The sequence below is a fragment of the Oncorhynchus nerka genome, linkage group LG13, assembly GCF_034236695.1.
Source record: "Oncorhynchus nerka isolate Pitt River linkage group LG13, Oner_Uvic_2.0, whole genome shotgun sequence".
Lineage (NCBI taxonomy): Eukaryota > Metazoa > Chordata > Actinopteri > Salmoniformes > Salmonidae > Oncorhynchus > Oncorhynchus nerka.
The window spans coordinates 27,621,677-27,643,911 of record NC_088408.1 but is presented as its reverse complement, the minus strand read 5'-3'; the positions used below and the strand labels follow the sequence as shown (position 1 = coordinate 27,643,911).

The window sequence follows — 22,235 nt, the reverse complement described above, 5'->3', positions numbered from 1 at the left end:
GTTACTCATCTGAACCGATTCTTTAGACAATATCAAAAAACATTACCTGTGAAAGTATATAGAAAATGTATTGGCAAAATTAATCGGTTTCATTTTGTTGGCTATGCTGCCATTCTAAAACTGTAGTGTACTACAGAATGTAATGTAAGCATGCTGTGTCTCTGCGTAGAGGTCTTGACCTTTTATGGCACTGGTGCTTCTAGTGTGCTTGCCCTATATCCACAGGGCTGCTGGTTCAGACTCCTCCCAAGCTGTTGCCCTTTAAACCACTTCAGTAGTCTACTGGATGCACTTGTAGGCCAAAACATTGTGACTATTTCTACATAATGAATGTAGAGCTATAGTGTCAAGTTGAGGCTGGTCTCAGTTGCAGTAGAATGTGTTACTGCTTGCCTTGATCTGGTCAGGACTGCTTTGGTGTTCTCACTGTGCTGTGCGGTTTTCAAGATCAGAGAGCAGTGAGTGAGTTCGGCGCCCACCTGGGGGCTTTCTGCAATAGAGACATCTTATCTCACCGCTGTGTGCGGAACTTCGTTTCGCCCCGGGGGGTACTCAATTGTGACGGCATCCTTTGGGGCATCTTCTGTAGTTCAGGGCAATGGTTGCCATGGAGACATTAAGCCACTCTATCGCGAAACCGCAGATCCCCAAAGGCCCTCAGAGGGTTTGGGAGGGGAGAGACAGAATGTGTGCGTGAGTGAGTGAGGGGGAAGGGGGAGGAATTTGGATAAGAGTCCTGTGACTAGGGACCGCCCTCTGAAGCCTGCTTTTAAGGTGTCTGAGCAAATAGGATAGGGGCTGCCTTTTGGTTTTAGCATGAATATGTGTAGGACAGTTCATCCTATCTTGAAATTGTCATTCTAGAATGTAGCTGTAGGCTTTTACAAAGACTGCTGGTGCTAAACTTATTTTACCCGCAAAATTGTGTGTGAATCAGCAACCTTACTCCTTAAATCCTCACTGATCTCTACCTAACATCTCAGAATCTATGCAAAATAATAGGCTATGACATTGTTATATGTTCTGCACCCCATAGAGTCAAGAGACTGGTAGAGAATGCAATGCAGTGCAGTGACCATAGTCAGGGCTGACTCCAAGCATAAGGGCCCAACGTTTTGTTATTTTTTTGGAACTCAGTTGGGGTCTTAACTTACTGTTAAGAGTTAGAATAGTAGAATGCACAAGGTGCAAGTTCGAAATGTGGTTGTGCATCAGCAGTTATTCTCTTGTTATGTCAGTCACTAATAGCCACTCAATTAGCCATGTCAGCTGACAATTTTAGCAAATAAACTTGTAACAATCATGGCAGAATACCAACTTGTCACGCAGGGCATGTGTCCAGGGGCCCTGACTTCCAGGGGGCCTCCATTGATTTTGTTAGCCAATCTTACTCAGATATAATTAACATGGCAAAATGTGTAGAATTGCGGGAAATTATCTGTAAAACTGCAATACCAAATCTCGCTTCGGGTCCCCAAAAGGCTAGAGCTAGACCATAGTGTTTCATTGAATCTAGTCCTGCACATCCACTTATCTCCCTGCAGAGAAGTATTGATCCAAATCAGATAGAAAACATAAAGTATGGGTCAGATACAAAACAGACAGTCAATTGTGCGCCGCCCTATGGGATTCCCAATCCCGTCTGGTTGTGATACAGCCTGGAATCAAACCAGTCTGTGGTGATGCCTCTAGCACTGAGATGCAGTGCCTTAGACCCCTGCGCCACTCGGTAGTGGCAGTATAATAGGTCACCAATCACCATGGGAACATGGGAGCAGGCATCCCATTGGCAGGATGTGGAGTCCCACATGTAGTTCCATGGAGTGGGTGTAATCAAGCTGTCAATCTCCGGTGTTGCAGCGCTCCCCACTTCCAGATCTGTTTTCCTAAACCGGAGAGTGAGGGGGACACGTGGAGTGACTCAGAAACACTCTGGATTCAAAATAGACCACGGCCAGAGGGGTTAACATCAATGCTGTGTTTGAAAAGGTGGTTCTGCTTACCCATACCATACCTCCACTAAATTGCATTTCTAATAAAGAATAGATTCCATTTAATGCATAGTTTTCTCTCATGTGGATGTTGTAGTGATCATGGTAACATGAGTAGGTTGTGTGCGTTTGGTAAGCTTGGAGCTCTGCAGATTTGCTTGTCCGAGTGACTGATTATTGTAATCACATTTTGTAGCCTATTGATGTATTCTCTCATATGCTTTAAAACAAAAATTGAAGTGATATGTTTAATGAAGATTCAATATTGATAGTGTGTTATTTACCCTGTATGGAAAAATATATTTAGTGCAAATCAGTGTTGTGGGCAGTTATGTGAAATTCCAGCGTCTCATTTGAATAGCCTGTTCACTGGACATGTGTTCACTGTGCATGCACTTTGCCCAGATGGCAGCTCTCCTATGGTCTGTGGGGAAATTATATTGATAAAAAATTATTGATTTCAAGTGTGAATCAGAGTGGAGCTCTGAACATAGCATTTATCTAGTCTGCCTCTTTCAATCAACCCCCAAACACTTTAAACATGCTTTAGTTTCCGTCACCCTTTTTCTAGCATCAGCCTGAGTTTCGCTTATGGTTAAACCTCTTTTATCTCGCTATAGAGCCCCTATATATTAATGGCAATGAGAGGGGCAGTCATATTAACATCTCCCACAGTAGTAGCATCTAGCAGGGCCAGGCAGCACCAGTTCTAAAAGCTCATATTATTGTTTTTCTTTCCTTCTTTTATATCCTCTCCCTTTTTATCCCTTTTCTTATTTTACTCCATCTCTCTGTGTCTAAAGGAGATTCTCCTTCAACCAAGTTGCTCTTAAACTCTCTGTCCGGTCTATTAATAAGATAGGAGTTCTACAGTGTTTCATATGTCTGCTTTAAAACCTGAAACTCAGCCCTGAGGATAGCTCTGCTTCTGTGTTTGCATTAGGCAACATCTATCCATTCCAATGAGTTTCACAGGTCACTGTGCCCCAGAGACTCCTGTGTATCCAATGACAAAGTTGGTGTGTAGGTGTCTAAGTGTGTGCCCTCTATGACTATGGGTGTGTACGTTTGTGTGTATTTGTGTGTCTGTATGCCTACTAGTTCATCTGTGTGTGTGTGTGTGTGTGTGTGTAGTTCCCCCCCACACTTCCTGAGTTTCCTGGCAGGCGATGTGTGTGTGTTTTCTCTCTCCCTGGTCATGCTAGCTCACATCCTGTTGAAAATGCCACAGAAGTCTGTGGATATGGCCAGAATTCTGACCATGAGGAATATGGGTAGCAGTAACACTTATAATGAACCCTGTAACAAAGCCTCCTACACAGTCATAAGCAGCATATAACCATGTAATAAGCAGCCATAAGGAGTGTTGTACAGTGGTGTTTCTTTAATGTTTTATCAGGTTCCAAGTGGCTGCTGGTGGTGCATGTCCTGGATCAAGATCCTCTTGAATTGTATTTGACTCCTCCTTTTGAAAATATAACATTACCCTGTTAATCAACTGTAGCACAGCAAACACCTCAGATGACAACTGTAGTGGTCCTTTTAGGCTTGAAATAGCCAGGAGGATTTTCTGAAGTATTTACCACTGACAAATAGAGAAAAACACACACATAATCATACATAAATGCCCCAAAGTAATTTCTTGCAAATCATACATGTTCTGCACCATGAAACGTGGAATGCAATTTATCCTATAATCTGAAACATATTTTGACATTTGTAACCAACATAGCCGAATTAAACGAATACATGGGGGACTATATTAGGCCTAACAAAATATACTGAAATTAAATTAAAAAGTTAACTAGTTCATTGCCCTCCCGCACTTTGAGAACCCCAGAATTCTAATTTACAAATTGAACCAAAAGCAGCCAACAATCTGGGTACCAACGTCTGCCTCGCGACAGTTGCCAGAGACTCTCCGCGGCGGTAAATTCGTTTGTTTACAGGAAGCTCTTGTTTGCTACCAACCGAAAATGCAAATGCAGTCACGATTGTAGACTACGTTAAACGTTATCTGTTTGTGTGGGGGTGGGGTGGGCGACCTACGGCTATTTTCCCCTACATCGGTTTGTTTAACGTGCCCCAACCGGAGATTGAATAAATTATCATACAGTGCTCGCCCTCTATAGTCCTTTTCGTTTAGCTGTAACGAGGTGGATACAATTTTCTATTCACAGTGACACACGGCGGTTACGGTTCCCTTCCCAAAGAGAATTCGTCAGGCGCCCCGTCCGTTAAGCGAACTGCTGTTTTTAAGTGCCCTACATAGTCATGTGATTGTAACGTAACCCGACCGGAAAACACCGACGACCATCGCTACCAATGCTTCTTGAGAGGAACAGAGCAGCTGCAAGCCCAACGGACAAGTCCTCCGGTAACAAACAACAACACGACTAACTCCACGGATTCAAGGCAAGCAGAGTAGAAAGGTAAGTCTACCCGCACTTCATTACATTTTGTATACCGACTGATGTAATTTATATACGGGTTCAATAAATCGGTCACTTTGAAGTTTAAGAAATGTATTCGGCGACCACCCCTTGTCCATTTCATGAGGCTCCGTTTATTTTCGCTACACCGCTCCTCTAGTCGGGGGGGCAAAGCAGAGGCTGGCGCCTGAGCCTTCGTGGCGCGCTCGAACACACCGTTTCAGCTCCTAAATGAAACCGATTACAATTATTTTGTTACTTGCCGATGCGTGGGTCTATAGCTAAACTAGACATGCCAGCAGCATAGGCGTTCACCTATAGGTTTTGTAAGGGCTATTTTTTGTTTAGGACGAAAACGTACTGCGGAAGTGGTTTCTCTGCGGGATATCGGGCCGTTCCACGTGTCTACAATAGGGGCGGCGCTTTCTTACAAACACATAGGACTACTATGAACACATGGTACTTTACTGCTAGATTCCTAATTCTTGAGTGACTGCTCAAAGGTTTACTATTACTAAATGACTCATTCATAATTATTGAGTGTCACAGGTCTCAACAATTGACTGATTGATGTCTGCCTCTACACAAGATATCATGATGGTATTTTCTGATAATGTAAGGCAGGCTACTTTATTTGCCAGAATGGATTTAATAAACATATTTGTCAATGTTGTTTAATCGCCACCAATGCTGCAACATTAGCCTGCAGTGTTTTCCAGCAGTAGTAGTAGACTATTGTGTCTGGACCAGATTGAGAGTTGCTCTCTTCATCTCTTTAGACAACTCCAGATTAGGTGGCGATTTTAGCATGTAAACCTTGGTGGGGCAAAATGAAAAAAAGTGGGATGCATGCCAGCAAAGCCACAACACTAAACAATACATTAATTGCACTATAACGGTGAAAAACGGTGCCCGCAAACTATTAGGGCCTACATAAAGCTGTCCCAACAGCAGAGTCCCAACACCTTACCACTGCTACACCTGGCTATCAGGTTAGGGATAAATAGACCACATTTTTAGGTTGAGGTACGTGGGCTACTAACATCTTTTTAAGCTTTATTTAACTAGGCAAGTCAGTTATAAACAAATTCTTATTTACAATGACTGCCTACCCCGGCCAAACCCTAACCCGGACAACACTGGGCCAATTGTGCGCCGCCCTATGGGATTTAAAAGGATTTGCCAGTAGATTGTCGACTTGATTCATGATGACTGCTAGCTAAGATGGTGAAAGTATGATGTTGACATGATCAGTCCAATCAAAGCTACTGTACATATAATGTGATTTGACATCCTTTTATCTGTGGCCAATGACCTTGAGCCTTCTTGGATGGTCAGTTCTATGGCGACAGTTGAAGGGCTAGAATTTTAAGGTCTGCTCTTACACTTGGCAGTGATGTAAAGTTCCCATGAGTGACAGAACACTGAGCCAATCACTGTGCAACACTCCATAGTTTCTGCTGGCTTTCCCCACCACCACAGAAAGCACTGAGCTAGGCTGAAACACCTGCACACCCAAGAAAACAAAAAGAGACCATGTTTGTATGCTGCTTTATTAACTCAATGATATATATTATTATTTTACATTGTTTGTAAACTGATGTGTTAATGCCAAAATAACATTTTTTTTACAGTTATTTGTTCAAAAAAAAAATGTGTGGCTCTGCCCCACCTGCCCTGAATGACGAATCGCCACTGGGCAGCCCTCCTTATGTACATGCAAAGAGAAGGCTCCTGAGTCAGCCTAGTGCCTACTGCCCAGGGTTTTGACTTGAGTGTTGTGGTGTTCCTGTGTGGTATAGTGAGAGAATGGGTGTTATACCCTGCAGGTTCCATTCCCATTGGTGGAGGGGTGGAACCAGTCAGTCTTGCCTCAGGAATGTGTAGATATACATAAACCTGATCATGTGACGCCCAAAAGCCTCCAATCCTGTGGTGACCTTTAGGGGTCAACTGCAGCTGTCTTGGTGGCCAGAGCAGAGAGCACACTCCCTATGAGTAAGGGTTCAAAGGGCGTAGGCATGCGAGGGGGTTGGAATCCCGTCAAAGGACTGAGAGCAGATTGTGCCTGAAGAGATTAGGCTACTTACCTAACCATACACCTTTATTCCATGGATCTGTCGGTTTCTATCTGACACTTCTGATTGGCTGGAATTCCAAGGCGGTATTTGCACTCCCTCTGGAGATGCTGAGGGTTCAGAGGTGAGGTGACTGAGGTCCATATCGGAGTAACTTTTAGGTGTCTTATTCCACATCATCCAGTTTGTTTTATACAGTAGTTTTTGTTCAACTGACATAACTGCAAGGACAAATACATTCAATGTGGTGTGCTCTTTCTTCCAAATGGATATTCTTCTAGCCTAAATATACGGTAGGTTAACCCCTCCTCTGCATCCTGTCCCCTGAGGCAGCTTGTAGGGTTGTGTGAGTAGTCCTCCGGAAGCTGCAGCCTAGAGGTCAATAAGGAAACCACCCATTCTGTCTCCTTTCCCATCGAACGCTTTTGCTAACGTGGTTATAGCCAGCCTTGTGGAAAAACTATCCAGTCAATAGCTCTGCGAACCTCAGAATCTCTGAGATCAGGTCATCTGATGTTAAACAGCTCCTTGTACTTATTGGACATTGAGCTGTTAGGCTATGTTTAGGACAAGAGCCCTTCCCTGCTTTGAAATACATTTGATGAAAATATGTTAGATTTGGTATTTAAAGATGATCCATGTTACATTAAAATAGTATGCTCATACATTATGTATCAGAAAATAAGCCATTAAATTGCCTCTATTCAACAACAGCGTTTGTTTTGTTAGCCTACATTGGAGTTTGTTGTGGTGTTACAGCTGTCAGTGGCCCTCTCAGACTTCTCTCTTTGGTGGCATTGTAGTCCTCTTCCAGACAGGAAACTAACCAACTGACTGACTTGCCTTCGTCTTTGTGTCTTTCTATGTGCAGGTTGAAGAATGGAGTTGGCCAACCATGGTCTTATCCTCCTGCAGCAGCTCAACGCTCAGAGGGAGTTTGGCTTCCTGTGTGACTGTACCATCGCCATCGGAGACGTCTTCTTCAAAGCCCACAAGGCCGTGCTGGCCGCCTTCTCAAACTACTTCAGAATGCTCTTCATACACCAGGACAGGTATGGTAAACGACATGGCATCGGCTCTATCTGTAGGCTACATTAAGCTAGGCTAACATTACGTTTACTAATGATTTACAACTGAAAGCTTAATTACAGCCCTGCTTGGACTGTTCAAACAAGTTCACCTAAAGGTTGTAGTAGAATATGGGCAACTCAATAAGGAAAGGACCATGTTTATGTATGGTGATCAATAAAAGCTTTTGTTTGCGTCATCAGTGTTTTCAATTGCCAAGATGTTTTGATGTGGCTGATAAATAAAGTATTATTTATACCATGAATTCTCTTTTCAGTGACTGTGTCCGCCTGAAGGCAGCCGACATCCAGCCAGACATCTTCAGCTACCTCCTCAACCTGATGTACACAGGGAAGCTGGCCCCTCAGCTCATCGACCCAGCCAGGCTGGAGCAGGGGGTCAAGTTCCTCCACGCCTACCCCCTCCTCCAGGAGGCCAGCCTGGCCAGCCAGACATCCTTCTCCCACCCAGAGCCCAGCCTGCCCCTCTCTACTTCCCTCTTTGGCATCCAGATCTCCGACAAGCAGGTTGCGCTGTCCGGCAGGCTGCCCGTCCGGCGCCAGCTCTCCTCGCCTTTTGACCTGGACAGCCTCCCTGACAGGAAGTATCCGTCCACGTCTGCTGTAACAGCGGCATTCACCAACCATGCGTCCAAGCTGGACTCTTCGTTTCAGGAAATGGTGGAGGCTTCGACCAGCGGCCAACGGGCCTCGTATGAGGAGCATGGAGGGAACACCCCGACAGGAGAGGCGCCCTCCTCGGGTAGCTCCAACACCATTCTCCATGTGAAGCCGAGCATCATGAAGAGGAATGCCTCCTTCAGGAAGCACTACTCCTGCCACCTGTGTGGCAGCCGCTTCAACCAGAGGAGCCTGTTGAGGGAGCACCTCCTTCAGCACAGCCTGGCCCGGCTCCCTCTGGTGGCCAAGCCCAGCAGTGCACACTCACCTGTCCTCCCAGGAGGAGGAGCAGCCACCACACCAGAGGTAGAGGAGGTACTGCTAAGGGGAGGTGGAGAACGGTCCGCTGCCATGACAGTTGAGATGCTTAGTGACAGTGAGCAAGCACCGCCCTCTGGTTTCAGCATGGACTCTCCCAGAGCAGAGTTGTCGGGGTGGGCGACCGGGTGTCAGTCCCAGGCCGACACCCCACCTCCATCGGACATTGCAGATATCGACAACCTGGAGAGTGCTGACCTGGACCGCGAGGTGAAGCGCAGGAAGTACGAGTGCGCCACCTGCGGACGCAAGTTCATCCAGAAGAGCCACTGGCGAGAGCACATGTACATCCACACGGGAAAGCCCTACAAGTGCAGCGCCTGCGGCAAGAGCTTCTGTCGTGCCAACCAGGCGGCTCGCCACGTGTGCCTGACCCAGGGTGCCGACGCCTACACCATGGTGGACCGGCAGAGCATGGAGCTGTGTGCTGCAGGGGACGACACCAGCCAGATGGAGGCGCTGTTCCTAGGCTCGGCCAGGCCCTACAAGTGTAATGTCTGTGAGACCACCTTCTCCAGCCCCAACGAGGTCATCAAGCACCTGTGCTTCAGCCAAGGGGCTCTAGCTGGCCTGCAGGGGCAGTCAGGGGTGCGGCTTCTGCAGGGGGAGGAGTTTCCCAAAGACGAGGGCTCTGATTCGTCCGGCGCCGCCACCCTCATTACAGCCATAAAAACTGAGCAGATCTTGGTGGAGTAGGTCCACAACACCAGTCTTATATTTTTATTCTCTTATATACAGTATGTTTATTATTTCCTTTGGTAAATGATGGTCAGTAGTTAAGCTAAAGATTTAGTTAGAGGTATATAGGAGGGGTTTTATATCTACTGAAAATGCTTCCTCAGGTTTATTTAACAGCAAAGCCAGAGACTTGGACTTGTTTCAGTAGGAACTGTCTATTAAGTGTCCATGTGAAAACCACACACTGTACTAAGTCTTCTTTCCAACATGACGTTGCATTTGTTCCCCCATTTGTTCTCCTATGCATATGTCACTGACCAATTGGCAAAGTAGTATGTCGCTATATGTTTCTCAATATGTGCTGCAGTTGAATTCGTGGTGTAATTATGACTAGAGCTTTGTCGTATTCTCAGTCTCTTTCTGGTGCTTCATTTACATAGGTCTGTCACATTGGTTTCTGTTACTTAATTTAAAGTGGCCGTTGGCTGTGGTCGAGCCTCTCACTCAGCTTTTAGCTCCAGACAGGAACAGGAAGTTGAGAGAGAGTTCCGGAGGAAGTGATGTTTCTCTACAATCAAATGGTGCAGGAGATACCAGGGGAAGCAACAGGCAGGCAGGTGCAGACCGAATGGTGGTCTCAACACATCTGCTGTAAAAGAAAAGGTCTCTCCTTTTCCAAAGTGTTATCTCGTGCAGTATACTGATGAAATAAGTATATGCCCAGTCCAGAATCAACCTCATTCCATGGCCTATTAGGTCCAGTAGGCTGTGTCTTCCTTTGGCAGTTTTCAGTAACCTTGTAAGCAGAACACGTACCATGACATTTCATAATTCCGTGGTATAAATTCCCTTCTGTGCATCGTTTTGAGCAGCCATTTTGTTACTTTTGTGCAACGTGTGCCAACTGTGGGTATGAAAAGAAGCACAATTGCCATAGACGAAACAGGGAAATCTAGGCCCAAATTAAGGATTGTGTTGGTTACTCCAACAGAGGCCTCAAAGCAGAAGCAAGCACTGTAGCTTTATAGGTGATGTTTACAGTCGTGCCATTTTTATAAACCTTTGTTTATTTTAAATAGCTACTATCTGTGCATTTTAAACACATTTCTGTTATCATATTTTGATGCCTACATGTATTGAAGGGAGTTTTCAATTCTGTACAATATTGTACACCTTGCCAATTGATGATCATTTGCTTGAATTTGTTCTTAAAGACCTTATTTTGTGTTGGATATAACTTTCTAATTTTATATACAATGCTATATTTACAAATCATATTTTTTATTGCAAAGTTTGTATATTACTAGTTGGTTTCCAATCTAGAAAACAATTGATTTAGTATAGTGAAGGTGTATGTATATTTGTTGTCAATCTCTTTCCATTCAAGGCCTTGGTGTTACTGACAAAATTCTAGTATGATATTTATCTTAATCTGCTGCGGCTTCATTTGCAGTTACTCTTTCCCTCTGTTTGTACAGTACAGTTTGGTGGCAGGGAGGGTCAGGCTCAGTTCCATTTGGACCCCTAGCCCAGTCTCCTCTAGCTTCGTTCTATCCTTTCGGATCACATAGACTAGCTGAAAGAAAAATGGCCATCCATATAGTAAATATGTCTTTATGGTTTATGCCTATCCTATCTAGACTCTATTCAGGGCGGGGCCAACTGGGACTGGGGTTCCATACTACTTTCGCACATGTGGAGTCTTCATGCTGAGCAAATTAGACATAGTTCAGTCACATTTCCATTGGCTTAAAGACACAATATAAAAGTGAGCTTAAATGTGTTACATGGGGGAAGGACTCCTATTTATCTCGTGACTCACTCTGTGTTATAGTATATTCAGGCATTGTGAAGTGAATACTACTGAAGTGTACTTCTCAGAGGTCAACATATAGCACGTTTCTCCTCATCAGTTAGTCTCTGGATTCTCCCTGTTGAGCTCAAGTTGTACAATGTTCAACCACATTGGTCGTAAGTGTAAACTAACAGCTTAACGTCTTTCCCTGTGTCAATTATAAAATGTGTATTTATGCAAGCGGTTTGTCTTTTCTGTGTTGGGATATTTTTGGAAACAAGTTTCAGGGGTAATGGGGAAGCTGGGCGAGGGAAAGTCCCCGACCTATGAACCTGGAGCGTTCACACTGCTGCCCTCCCAAAGCTCAGTTGAACATGTACTGTGATCTCTCTGTGTTCTCAGGAACGTGAGTTAGTCTTCTGTGTAAATAATAAAGAAAACTATTTTACATTTTCACAGTGAAGAATGAACAATTAAAGAGATGTTTTGCAGAATTATGGCATGATTAATTATTTCTTATTCAGCTGTGTTCATCCCAAGAATACATGCATGTTTGATTTCAGATGTTTTACTCATCTTTTGGCTTTGGTTAAATAAACTCTAGACATCGCTACGGAGGGTTTCCCAGTCTTTCATCAACCCCATCCAAATGAACACGTGGTTGTTGATTAAATTGTGTATTGGTGTTGGGCTAATGTCAATGTATTGGAATTAGTTGATCCTGAAGATGTCACAAGATGTCTCCACTTCATAAAAGGGTTTTTGGCTCCTCTCCCTCCTTATAGGACAGTGGCGTTGTTGTATTACTCTGTAGGGTGGGGAAAACTTGGGTCTGTAATGTCATTTCTGCATTCAATTCAAATTCAGAGTTTTACTCCAGACTTTTCTAGTTAATAACTCACAACAGACCCGAGCTAAAAGCTAAAACATTCATGATTTACAGAGCTGTTCACCGTTTTAACTGGCTTGTTCCATGACAACTAGACCCAGGCAAGTTATACTAGATAGAGCAGTGGGACTGAAGTGTAAAGGCCCAATGCAGTTTAGTGTTTGAAAAGACCACTTGAAATTACAACCAGTTTTTGGGGGATGGAGTTTTGGTCACCAGGCAGTAAATGAGTTAATAGACCAATAACAAAGAGAGTTCCAAACCTCTCTGCCAATAATAGCAAGTTTTCAGATTTCCCCTCCCCACTCAGACCACTCCCAGACAGTCCAAGATAGATTCTGCTTGAGAAATTGCTATTTGTTAAGAATAATTTTTGTTTCCTTTTGACCATTTTAATTTAAAACAATCACAGTAACGTACTTAATTGTTAGCTAGAAATATTTTTTTTATTGGGATAAAAACGGCTGCGTTGGACCTTAAAACCTCTTAAGGATCCGCCCCTTTTTTTCAATTTTCACCTAAAATGACATACCCAAATCCAACTGCCTGTAGCTCAGGCCCTGAAGTAAGGATTTGCATATTCTTGGTACCATTTCAAAGGAAACACTTTGAAGTATGTGGAAATGTAAAAGCCATGTAGGAGAATATAACACAATGGATCTGGTAAAAGATAATACAAAGAAAAAAACAACCGTTCTTTTATATATTTTTGTACCATCATCTTTGAAATGCAAGAGAAAGGCCATCATGTATTATTCCAGCCCAGGTGCAATTTAGATTTTGGCACTAGATGGCAGCAGTGTATGTGCAACGTTTTAGACTGATCCAATGAACCATTGCATTTATGTTAAAACATTCGTATCAATACTTCCCAAATGTGCCTAATTTGTTTAATAACTTTTCATGTTCAAAATTGTGCACTCCCCTCAAACAATAGCATGGTATTCTTTCACTGTAATAGCTACTGTAAATTGGACAGTGCAGTTAGATTGACAAGAATTTAAGCTTTCTACCAATATCAGATATGTCTATGTCCTGGGAAATGTTCTTGTTACTTACAACCTCATGCTAATCGCATTAGCCTACGTTAGCTCAACCGTCTCGTGGACTGGACACCGATCCCGTTAACGTATATTTGCCCATGTTTTGGAAAAGCTGTAACAAATGACTAATCCGTACTACAGAGGCAAAAGGAAGCCATAAGTAAGCCAGTTTATTTTGTGATCTTTCAAACATTTAAACATCTTGAGGATCATATACAATGGTGTCTTGCCAATATTACTTCTGCAAGATTTCGTGACATCCTCACCTTGGACATCATTCTCCAAATCTTTTTACAGTATGATGGTATCAGTTTCATGTGTGATAATTAATACACTAAATGTAGTTCAGAACCAGATAGAAACAGGAACTCAGGTACACATTTTTATATTGCTAGCTTTATTTTTGAATGAAATATAGACAGGTATCTGTATCTACTATTAACAGCTTGGAAAATGTAAAAGACAGAATTAAGTCCATGCTACAGATACATTATATGCTAATAGGTTATTACAATATTATTTTTTGAAGTGCATAGGTATACAATTTGTACAGATGTTACCAGGTTCACAGTTAGATTGTGTTACAAAAAGCTCAGGTGGAGAAACCAAATGCAATAGAATAAGCAGTGAACACAGACTGTTTATTATTTATTTGTACTATTTTACATAAAACAAACATTATGGATGTGTGTGACAAATCCACAGTCAAAGTAAAGTGAAACAGTGACCAGATATAGTGGTCGAGGCTTCTAAGGATTTCTCTCCTGTCTCATTGGTCAGTCAGCTTTGTGAGGTGTAAAGTCTAGAGCTAAATTGTCAATCATCATTTTGACATCCGAGGGATAAATAGGAAGCACTCCATTCTCACAGTATGTGCCCACAGTAGAATTGGCTCATCTAGCCACCCTAACTAATCCCAAAATCAGCATTTGAATTTCATTGGTAAATAAAAGTTGACTTGAAGATAAGTAAATCAGGCTGACCCAGAATGAGGCATTTGAGACAAATTGGACACATTTCGTCCTGCTGATGTTCTATCGTGTTAGCAACCATGGATAACCTACCCTAAGTCAATTTGGCTTGGCTACATAGAAATGTCAATATAAGATGTTCTCTTTGTCTGGTACCATGTGATTTGTGATTGAGTAGTTTGTACCATCTAAAAACCTCACTGTTGCCAAATCAGTGAGGTTATGACTTACTGTACTGTCACACAAGTTACAACATGAAATGCATGTGTGGAATGTATTTTCAGCAAACAATGTTCATTTGAAAATGCAATGAAATGTAAACATTTCCAACATTCAAACATAAACATACATAACAGCACTCACCAGTGGGTCAAATATATCGACTGAGAGATGTGATAGTCTGCATCGGCAGCAGAGGGCGCCAAATAACTGGTGTACACTCCAAACTAGCATACAATCCTCCCTACGAGCGTACACTGTACACCAGAGATGGACGGATAGATCACCATTTCAAGAGATCAAGCAATTACACATATTTTGAAGTGCTATCCACAACGTTAACAGAAGTCATACACTTGAAAATACAAGACAATCTAACGTGAGATATATGTTACTCTCCCCATGCAAGTGTATGTCCATCATAGTACACGGCATATTAATAAATCAGTGTCACCAAATACCTCTCTCACAATATCAAACCAGGCTGAGATAATAGTGTTTTATTGTATTTTTACACGATAATCAAAGACATACTTATTTCAGAAAGTAACAATACTTTTTTTCACAGTCATTCAGGCAGTGAAGTATGTTTTATCTACAGTAGGAGCTGAAAATATATTGTCAGGCTGAAAGGTGAAGGGAAGAACAGTGTGACAGAACATGTCAAAGATGAAAGTTTGTAAGATTGTTGCACACCTATTGACTTTCACCTCACTCCATGTCTTCACATTAAGTCATCGTCTGCAATCAATGATATCGGACACCGCCATTGAAATCACATATGTACCATGGTTTAGTTAGAATTTCTGCAAAATCCAGACATATTTGAATCTAAGTCTTACATATGTTTGAGAAAATGGGTCACATATTCCATACAAAAAAAATAAAGGATGGGGGAATGAGAGAATACGCATAAGATATAAATACAATATACAAGATAATAATCCTCCAACTCTGAGACCACACACACACACACACACACACACACACACACACACACACACACACACACACACACACACACACACACACACACACACACACACACACACACACACACACACACACACACACACACACACACACACACACACACACACACACACACACACACACACTCACAAAACGGACAGCAGACTCCCGAGCCACAGCAAGGTCATCAAAACAGAAAAAGTAAATCACATTGATTACGAGCCAGATGGGAAGCTTCAAAGGTGCAGGACTGTGGCTTGGTATGTGTGTAGGGAGATCGATGCTTCACCTATGGAGGGACAGGGGGGTGGGGATGCCACCTCTGTGTGACAGGCTGGGGCTGCAGGACAGGGGCATGGGGGAAGGAGAGAGGGGTGGGGTGGAGCGAAGTCACTCTGGGCAGGGTGGGGTGGAGCTCAGTCGCTCAGGGTGGGGTGGAGCTCAGTCACTCAGTCGCTCTGGGCAGGGTGGGGTGGAACTCAGTCTCAGTGTGTCTCCACAGTGTATCCTCTCACTCTCTCTCTCTTGCTAACTTTCTCACTATCACTCACTTCCTGGTCAGGACAGTCCGTCTCCCAGGCAACCATCTTGCATCTACAGCTAGGGTATAAATAAATCAATGTTATTAGTAAATGGGTACCATTATCCTTGGAAACACATATCAAAAACTGGTCTCCAACCTGTGGATAACAATTAGGAAATTACTTGATTTATTTAGAAAACTTCATTCAGTGGATTTTTTCTTCTAATGGATTGTTCTAATAACTCTGCATCTGAGAGTAGTTTGAAACAGGAGAACTTAGTGCCTCATACGCCTGAGTGGAAAATGCTTTTTGGGATGTTGTAGACTGCAGTACTGCTGACTCAGAACCCCTATATGTCCCTCTCTCATGTATACCTCTCTCTCTTTCTCTGCTCCACTTTCCCCTCTCTTCCTCCCTCCCCTCTGCTCTGTCTGCTCCGTCATCCATTTCTCTTGGTTTTGTTTGTATGACTCAGCATGCTTAGTGGGACTGCTGTGCCAATGCTGCTTTCAGCCCGTTGTAATTCACTGACTCCTCTTTTTGCTGCAGTGCTGCGTTATTGCTTATTAAACATATAACAGGGAACGCACCCTTTAATCAAGTCAAATTTCAGGTGGACCTTGTGTAGAATTGACAAATAAAGTGATCTGAATCTTAAAAACATGTAGGTTATTCTGATATGTTTGCTTGACTCCATATTGAATCTGGGATGAAGGGAGAAAAGGAGGAGGATGAGGGAGGAATCATAATCAGTCTGTCAGCACAAGTTCATCTGCTCCTCACACACCGCTTCTCTTTATAGACCGCGGCCTACAAACTAGGGGTCAACCACGGCATTCCTGCTTTGATATAAAACGTCCCCAGGTTACTCGTACCTCGAACAAAAGCTGTTTCATCTGGTCAGCCGGAAAGTCCCCCCCCCCCCTGAAAAAAGTAGTGCCCATTGATGTTTTTAAAAAGCCACCATGAGAAGATTTTTTGATACGCTGACAAAGGAATTCTGGAAATAAAAAAATGAAAATAGTGTACTCTTTTCTATTAACCTTTTCATCATGCTAATTGAACATAAAAACCTTAATAATATGTCTAGAATTGGTACCTTGGTCAAATACTAGAAATCGCTTTCTTTCACTTTCTTGTGTTAGAAGACAAGGGAGACGGTATGACCAGATGTCTCTAAAATATGTAGCATGACTAACATTAACTACAACCATTTCATTGTGGGGAAATACTTTTGGGACTCTTTGACATATAAACATCAACTCATTACTTAAACATAAGATATAAGACAGACTGCTTACCTGCTCACGATGTAGCTGTGAGCTCTGTGGAGGAGACAGTTTCAATCTCCCTCACTGCCTCCTCGATCACCTCGATCACTTGCGCCATCACCTCCACACGCTTCACTGGCGTCGCCTTCTCTGCCCCTGCCTCCGCTGGTCTGGCAACTGTCACAGCCATGGCGATGGCAACCTCCTCTTCCACGATGTTAGCAGGGGCCTCTTGGCTGGCAGTCACAGCTGGGGTGTCTGGTGTGGATTCAGGGGCTGGCGTAACTTCTTTAGCCAGGGCTTCCTTTGTCTCTGGTGCGCTTACAATGGCATCGATTTCCACCACCTCCTCCATCTGGATTTCCTTTTCTTCCTTCTCTTCAACGATCTGTGCCGCTTGATTGACCACCTGTACTGTATGTGGGCCCACAACCTCAGCAGTCGTCTCCTTTGGCTGGGCTGGGGCTTTCGGTGTCTCTGTGGGCCCCTCTGGTACTGGGGTCTCTTCTGTCACCACCCCCGCTTCTGACTTCTCATCAGCTGCCTCTGGAACGGGAACCTCTGCTATCACTTCCTGAACCAGCTTGATTACCTCAGCTTGTAGAACTTCCTGAACCTCTACTGCCTCTACGTTGCTCTTTACCTTTTGGATCTCCTCCTCTGCCTTTCCATCTGACTCACTCTCTGTCTGTTCCACCTTTACTACAACTTCAACCTCTACAACTTTCTCCTCACTTATGTTGACCTCCACTGCTTGCTTTAATTCCACTTCCTGTTTTATCTCCTCAACTCCCTCTTTGACAACATCCTCCGCCTCCTTGTTAACCTCTTCTACGATACTCTCTGTGATTTCAACTATGACTGGAATTGTCTCAATGACCTGAATGGCCTCGTGAACTTCCTTTGGTGGTTTTTCAGCCTCGGCTTGTGCCTCTGGAGCAGCAGGCTCCTCTGCAGGAGTTTCTGGGGCTGGTGCTTTAACTTGGACCACAGGAGTTTCAGCAATGACAGGTTTCTCCTCTGCTATTTGTTCAATCTCTTTCTCTATCATTGCTACTGCCTGGACTGGTAGTGCGTCTTCAGGTGTCTTCACGGTGGCAGTGACGCAGGCAGGTGCTTCGGGTTCAGCCTCTGCTTCAGACACTTTCTCCACCGCGTTCAGGATGACCACCTGAGCAATGACCAAGCCCGTCTCCTCCATGGCCTCTGCCTCCTTCGTCTCCTCGGCCTCTGTGACACCAACCTCAGTCACTTTCACTTGGATTTGGTAATCACCCGCAGGCTCTGCAACTGCCACTGAGACTGTTTCCACCGCCATGGCCTCCGGGACCTCCACTTGCTGGGTTTTCACGGACGGTGGGCTGATTAGGCACACAGTCTCCTTGACAATGACAAACTCTTCAGCAGGGGCTACAACAGCAATGGCTGCCTCGCACACCTCAGTAACTGTGGCCAGATCGAAGTCAGTTAGGGAGGTAGCCATTTCTCTTGTGACGGGCTCATTCACCTCCTCTACAGGAGCGATGTCTTTGATGGCAGCTGTCTCTTCCACCTCCATCTCCTCACTTTTGACCTCAACGACAGGTGCCTCAGAGATCTGCACAATGTCAGCGGCAATGGATTCTTCGACAGTTGGTGTGATGGGGTCCACCAGCTCCACTCTGGGGGTGTTCTCAGTCACTACAGGGGCCTCGATGATTTCAGCCTCCGTCTGGATATCATTGATCACGGCTAGCTTTTCAACTTCAGGCTCTTTGCCCTCAGTGGCTATCTCAGGCTCTGGGATATCTTCAATAGTCTTCTCTAGGGAGGTCTCCAGGAATGTGCTGTCGACCTGCTCCACTTGAGCCTCAAACATTGGCTCTTCAATAGAATCAGCCGCCTCAGTTGGATCACCCTTGTCCTCCACTGGCAACTCAGCAGACAGAGCATCGCTGATCTCAGCTAGACACTCCACGGTGGGAATCACAGGCTTCTCCACCGCCACCTTGGCAATCTCCTTGGTGCCCAGGCCAGTGCAGATGGCGGTGGCCTCAGTTTCTTTATGCACCATCAAGACAACCTTTGATTCGCTCTCGGTGAACTCAATCGGCGGTGTGGGCTCTGGGATGGACGCAACATTCTCCAGTTGGACCTCTGTGATTTCTACGGAAGTCAGGCTTGGGAGCTCATTGACCAGCTCCACAGCCTCCTGCAGGACCTCCAGAGACTCTGGCTCAGGCTCATAGGGCACAGGGGTGGTTTCTCCAGACATGTCTGGAATCATCTTTGTAGTCACCTCGGCAACAGACAGCTCAGGCTCCTGCTCCAGGCATGTGACCGCCTCTGAGGTCTGCTCTACAATGTCCTCGGCGAGAGTGGTGTCAGCAGACTTTGGGGTGGCGGCACCCTCTTCTGGAATGTCGCTCAGCTGATCATGTGGAATCTCCTGGAGGTCTTCCACAACAGCCGTGGCTGAGATCCAAGAGGGGGATCTCTCTTCGGTGGAGGATTGAGCCTGAGTGATTGGTGCTGCCTCCTTAGCATCCACTGTCTCCACTGTCATTTCAAATTCAGCCTCTTCCTTAGTCTTGGCATGCTCGTTGTCGTATTCTGAGAGGGGGACCACGGCTGGTGTGTCAGAGTCTTCCTCGCCAGACCCCAGATCGGAGGAAAGCTGCTTCTTCTTTCTACGTCCAGGGATGAGTTTCCTCAGAGAGAATGAGGAATCTTCTTTTGAGATTTCACTGTCTGAGACAACCGGTTCGGCACCGGACTCATCTGTCTTATCCTCGGCTTTGGGCTTCTTCCTATGGGTGACGAGGCGCTTGAGAGTATCCCAGGTGGACTCTCCTGCGGCGGGGCTAGTGGATGGTTCGGGGGATGACACCGTGTTTTCCTGATCAGCCTCTCTGGAACTTCCAAGAGGAGACTCTGTGGTCTTAGCCGGTTCTTCTCCAGCTTGTGGCGCCTCCTCTTCCATTTTGGTCTCCTCATCTTCAGAGTCAGAGGTCTTCCTGGTCCTTTTCTTGTTGCTGCCCATACACATAAGGGCCTCCCATGAGACTGAGGTGTCCATCTTCATCCTTTTGGACTCCTCGGTGCTGCCCTCCAGCTTTTCAGTGGCTTCGGTTTTTGGGTCCTCCTCAGTGGATTCCGGCTCCTTCTCTTTCTCCACAAACACGGCACTCTCAGTGGAGGACAGGGTGCCCGACTTGGCTTTCTCACCAGTTGCCTCGTCCTCACTCTCAGAGGGCCTCTTGATGCGTTTCTTGGGCGTCACCAGCTTCTTGAAGGAGGACCAGGGCATGATACCTTCTTTCTTCTTCCCTTCATCTGAGCTGGTTACCTCCCCATCAGCCTCTTGGCTGACCTCAGCTTGGGCGGTTTCTACCCCGATGGCATGCTCACCAGACTCCTCTGGAGACGAGGCCCCACTGTCGGGTTTCTGGACCTCTGCTGAATCTGTGGAGGTTTGGAGTTCAGCTGCCTGTTCCCCAGACTCGGTCAGCTTGGCCTCTGCGTCTTTCTTGTCTTTCTTCTGTTTCTTGGTAGAGAGCTTCTTCAGGCCGGCCCCAGTGAAGAGCTTTTTCAGTGGGCTTCCCTGGGCCTTGACCTTCTCCTGGGATGATAGCAGCTCAGCCTCGGTGGTGACCTCGACTGGGGTGTTGTCTGCTTCCACAGCCTCTTCAACTTTCTCTTCCGCTGGTTTGGCATTGTCAGAAATACCGGATTCTGACATTTCTACTGCAACCTCGGCTTGGACCTCCTCTTTGATCTCTTTGACAGGTGCTTCCACTGTCTCAGTTTCTGTGGAATAATCAGGCTTAGCCTCCTCTGGTGTTGTCACTGGTTCCACCTCCTTCACCTCTCCCTCAACCTCTTCTTGTGCTTTCTCTCCATCCTCCTCCACCACAGCCTCTGCTGTTTCCTCTCCCTCCTTTATCTCTTCCTCGGCAGCTTTCTCTTTTGGTTCCTCCTCTTTGGGCTTCTTGATGCTTGCCTTCTTGCGCAGATTGAAGAAGATTCCCTGTGTAAAGAACCTTCTGAAGGGGGACTGAGTGGTCTCCTGGCCAGGTGGGTTAGTTGCAGCTGGGTCCTCAGGCTCTTTCTCTGTAGCTTCTGCCTCAGCTCCCTCTGCAGCCTCTTCTCTGACTGCCTCTGCAGCCTCTCCATCCACGGTCTCAGATGGGGCATCCACTGGAGTGGCGTCAGTCTCAATGGTGGAGGTATCTGGCTCAGTTGCCTTCTCCTTCTCAGATTTGAGCTTCTCCTCTGCAGTGGTGGCTTCCTCCTTAGTTTCCTCAGACCCACTGGTCTCTCCTTCCTCCACGTCCTTGTCCTTCACCGTCAGCAGCTGCACCGGCTCCGTCTTCTCATTCTTGTCCTTCTTCACAGTGAACTTGAAACCAACGAACTTAAAGATCTTTTTGAAGCCCACCTCATTGGCTTCGCCTGGTTTCTCCTCGACCTCCTTCTCCTCTGCAGAGGTGATGTTGTTTGTGTCAGGTGACACATTCTCATCCTTCTCTCCGTTCACCTGAGGGGGCACCTCAGCCTGGAGGGAGTCCATTGTTTCAGGAACCTCCTCCTTCTGAGACACGGACACGGCATCAACTGAAATGACAGAGAGATAAAAAGTAAGGTAATATACCCATTCCCACAAACAACAACCGATAGACACAGGCACATAGGGGGAGCCAGACCAGAGACAAGACTGTATCAGGGCAAATGGAAAATGTGAGAAAACCATTTTTAAAAACTCAAATAGCATCTTCAACATCTGAAGATGACCTAAACCACATCACAAAAGCAATAGCTGACCCCGAGTGGATTTAATCAAGCAGTATGCAAGGACCAGAAATAAAGTTTGATCGTTGACACCAATCAACAACAATGAAATTAATTCCATTGCCAACGCTTGGACAAAGATCCAATCCCAAAATAAAGAAAGCTTACAGGCAAGGGTGTACAGATGTAGGATCATAATTTGATCACTCTTTTGTTGCTGAGAATTTCCACTTTGACATTTAAGACTTTATTTGCCCTCGCAAAAAAATGATCAACCCCTATAAAAATGGCCAGTAATTATAATCCACATAATTCACATTTCCTGTTGCTGCAGGATTAGCTAACTAATAAGCTAACTAGTCATTACTTTTTTTTAAAGATCCTACATCTATATTGCAAACCCCCCCAGCTGTGTTGCTTTTTCCAAAACTATAGCTATCACCTCCTTATCCACTCTCATGCATCTACTGTAAGAACTAGTTTCTCTATTTGACAGAAAGAAGACGCAACTGTTGAAGTGACAGGTGAGAGAAACA

General features: G+C 45.0%; 2 protein-coding genes across 3 annotated transcripts in view; one reads left to right on the top strand and one right to left on the bottom strand.

Annotated features, from left to right (window-relative positions):
* Positions 1-3,946: 3,946 nt before the first annotated feature.
* On the top strand, positions 3,947-11,534 carry zbtb2b (zinc finger and BTB domain containing 2b). Its single transcript, XM_029676450.2, has 3 exons — positions 3,947-4,423; positions 7,373-7,553; positions 7,847-11,534. Exons 2-3 carry the CDS (start codon positions 7,381-7,383, stop codon positions 9,261-9,263), a joined length of 1,590 nt encoding a protein of 529 aa, XP_029532310.1. The 5' UTR covers positions 3,947-4,423; positions 7,373-7,380; the 3' UTR covers positions 9,264-11,534.
* A 1,814-nt stretch (positions 11,535-13,348) lies between these two features.
* Positions 13,349-22,235, bottom strand: part of akap12b (A kinase (PRKA) anchor protein 12b) — a 90,208-nt gene continuing 81,321 nt past the window's right edge. For both annotated transcript variants that reach the window (XM_029676451.2, XM_029676453.2), the window contains 2 exons: positions 16,960-21,525; positions 13,349-15,734 (listed from right to left, as the gene is read on the bottom strand). In XM_029676451.2, coding sequence (XP_029532311.1) covers positions 16,964-21,525 — 4,562 coding nt within the window. In that variant the 3' untranslated portion in view covers positions 13,349-15,734; positions 16,960-16,963. The remainder of the gene's footprint in view (positions 15,735-16,959; positions 21,526-22,235) is intronic.

What these genes read in the sequence shown, in the direction of transcription:
- zbtb2b (XM_029676450.2), top strand. Translation starts at nt 7,381, where the DNA reads ATGGAGTTGGCCAACCATGGTCTTATCCTCCTGCAGCAGCTCAACGCT. An exon ending in CTCTTCATACACCAGGACAG is followed by an intron (nt 7,554 to 7,846) that starts GTATGGTAAACG and finishes TTCTCTTTTCAG; the next exon opens with TGACTGTGTCCGCCTGAAGG.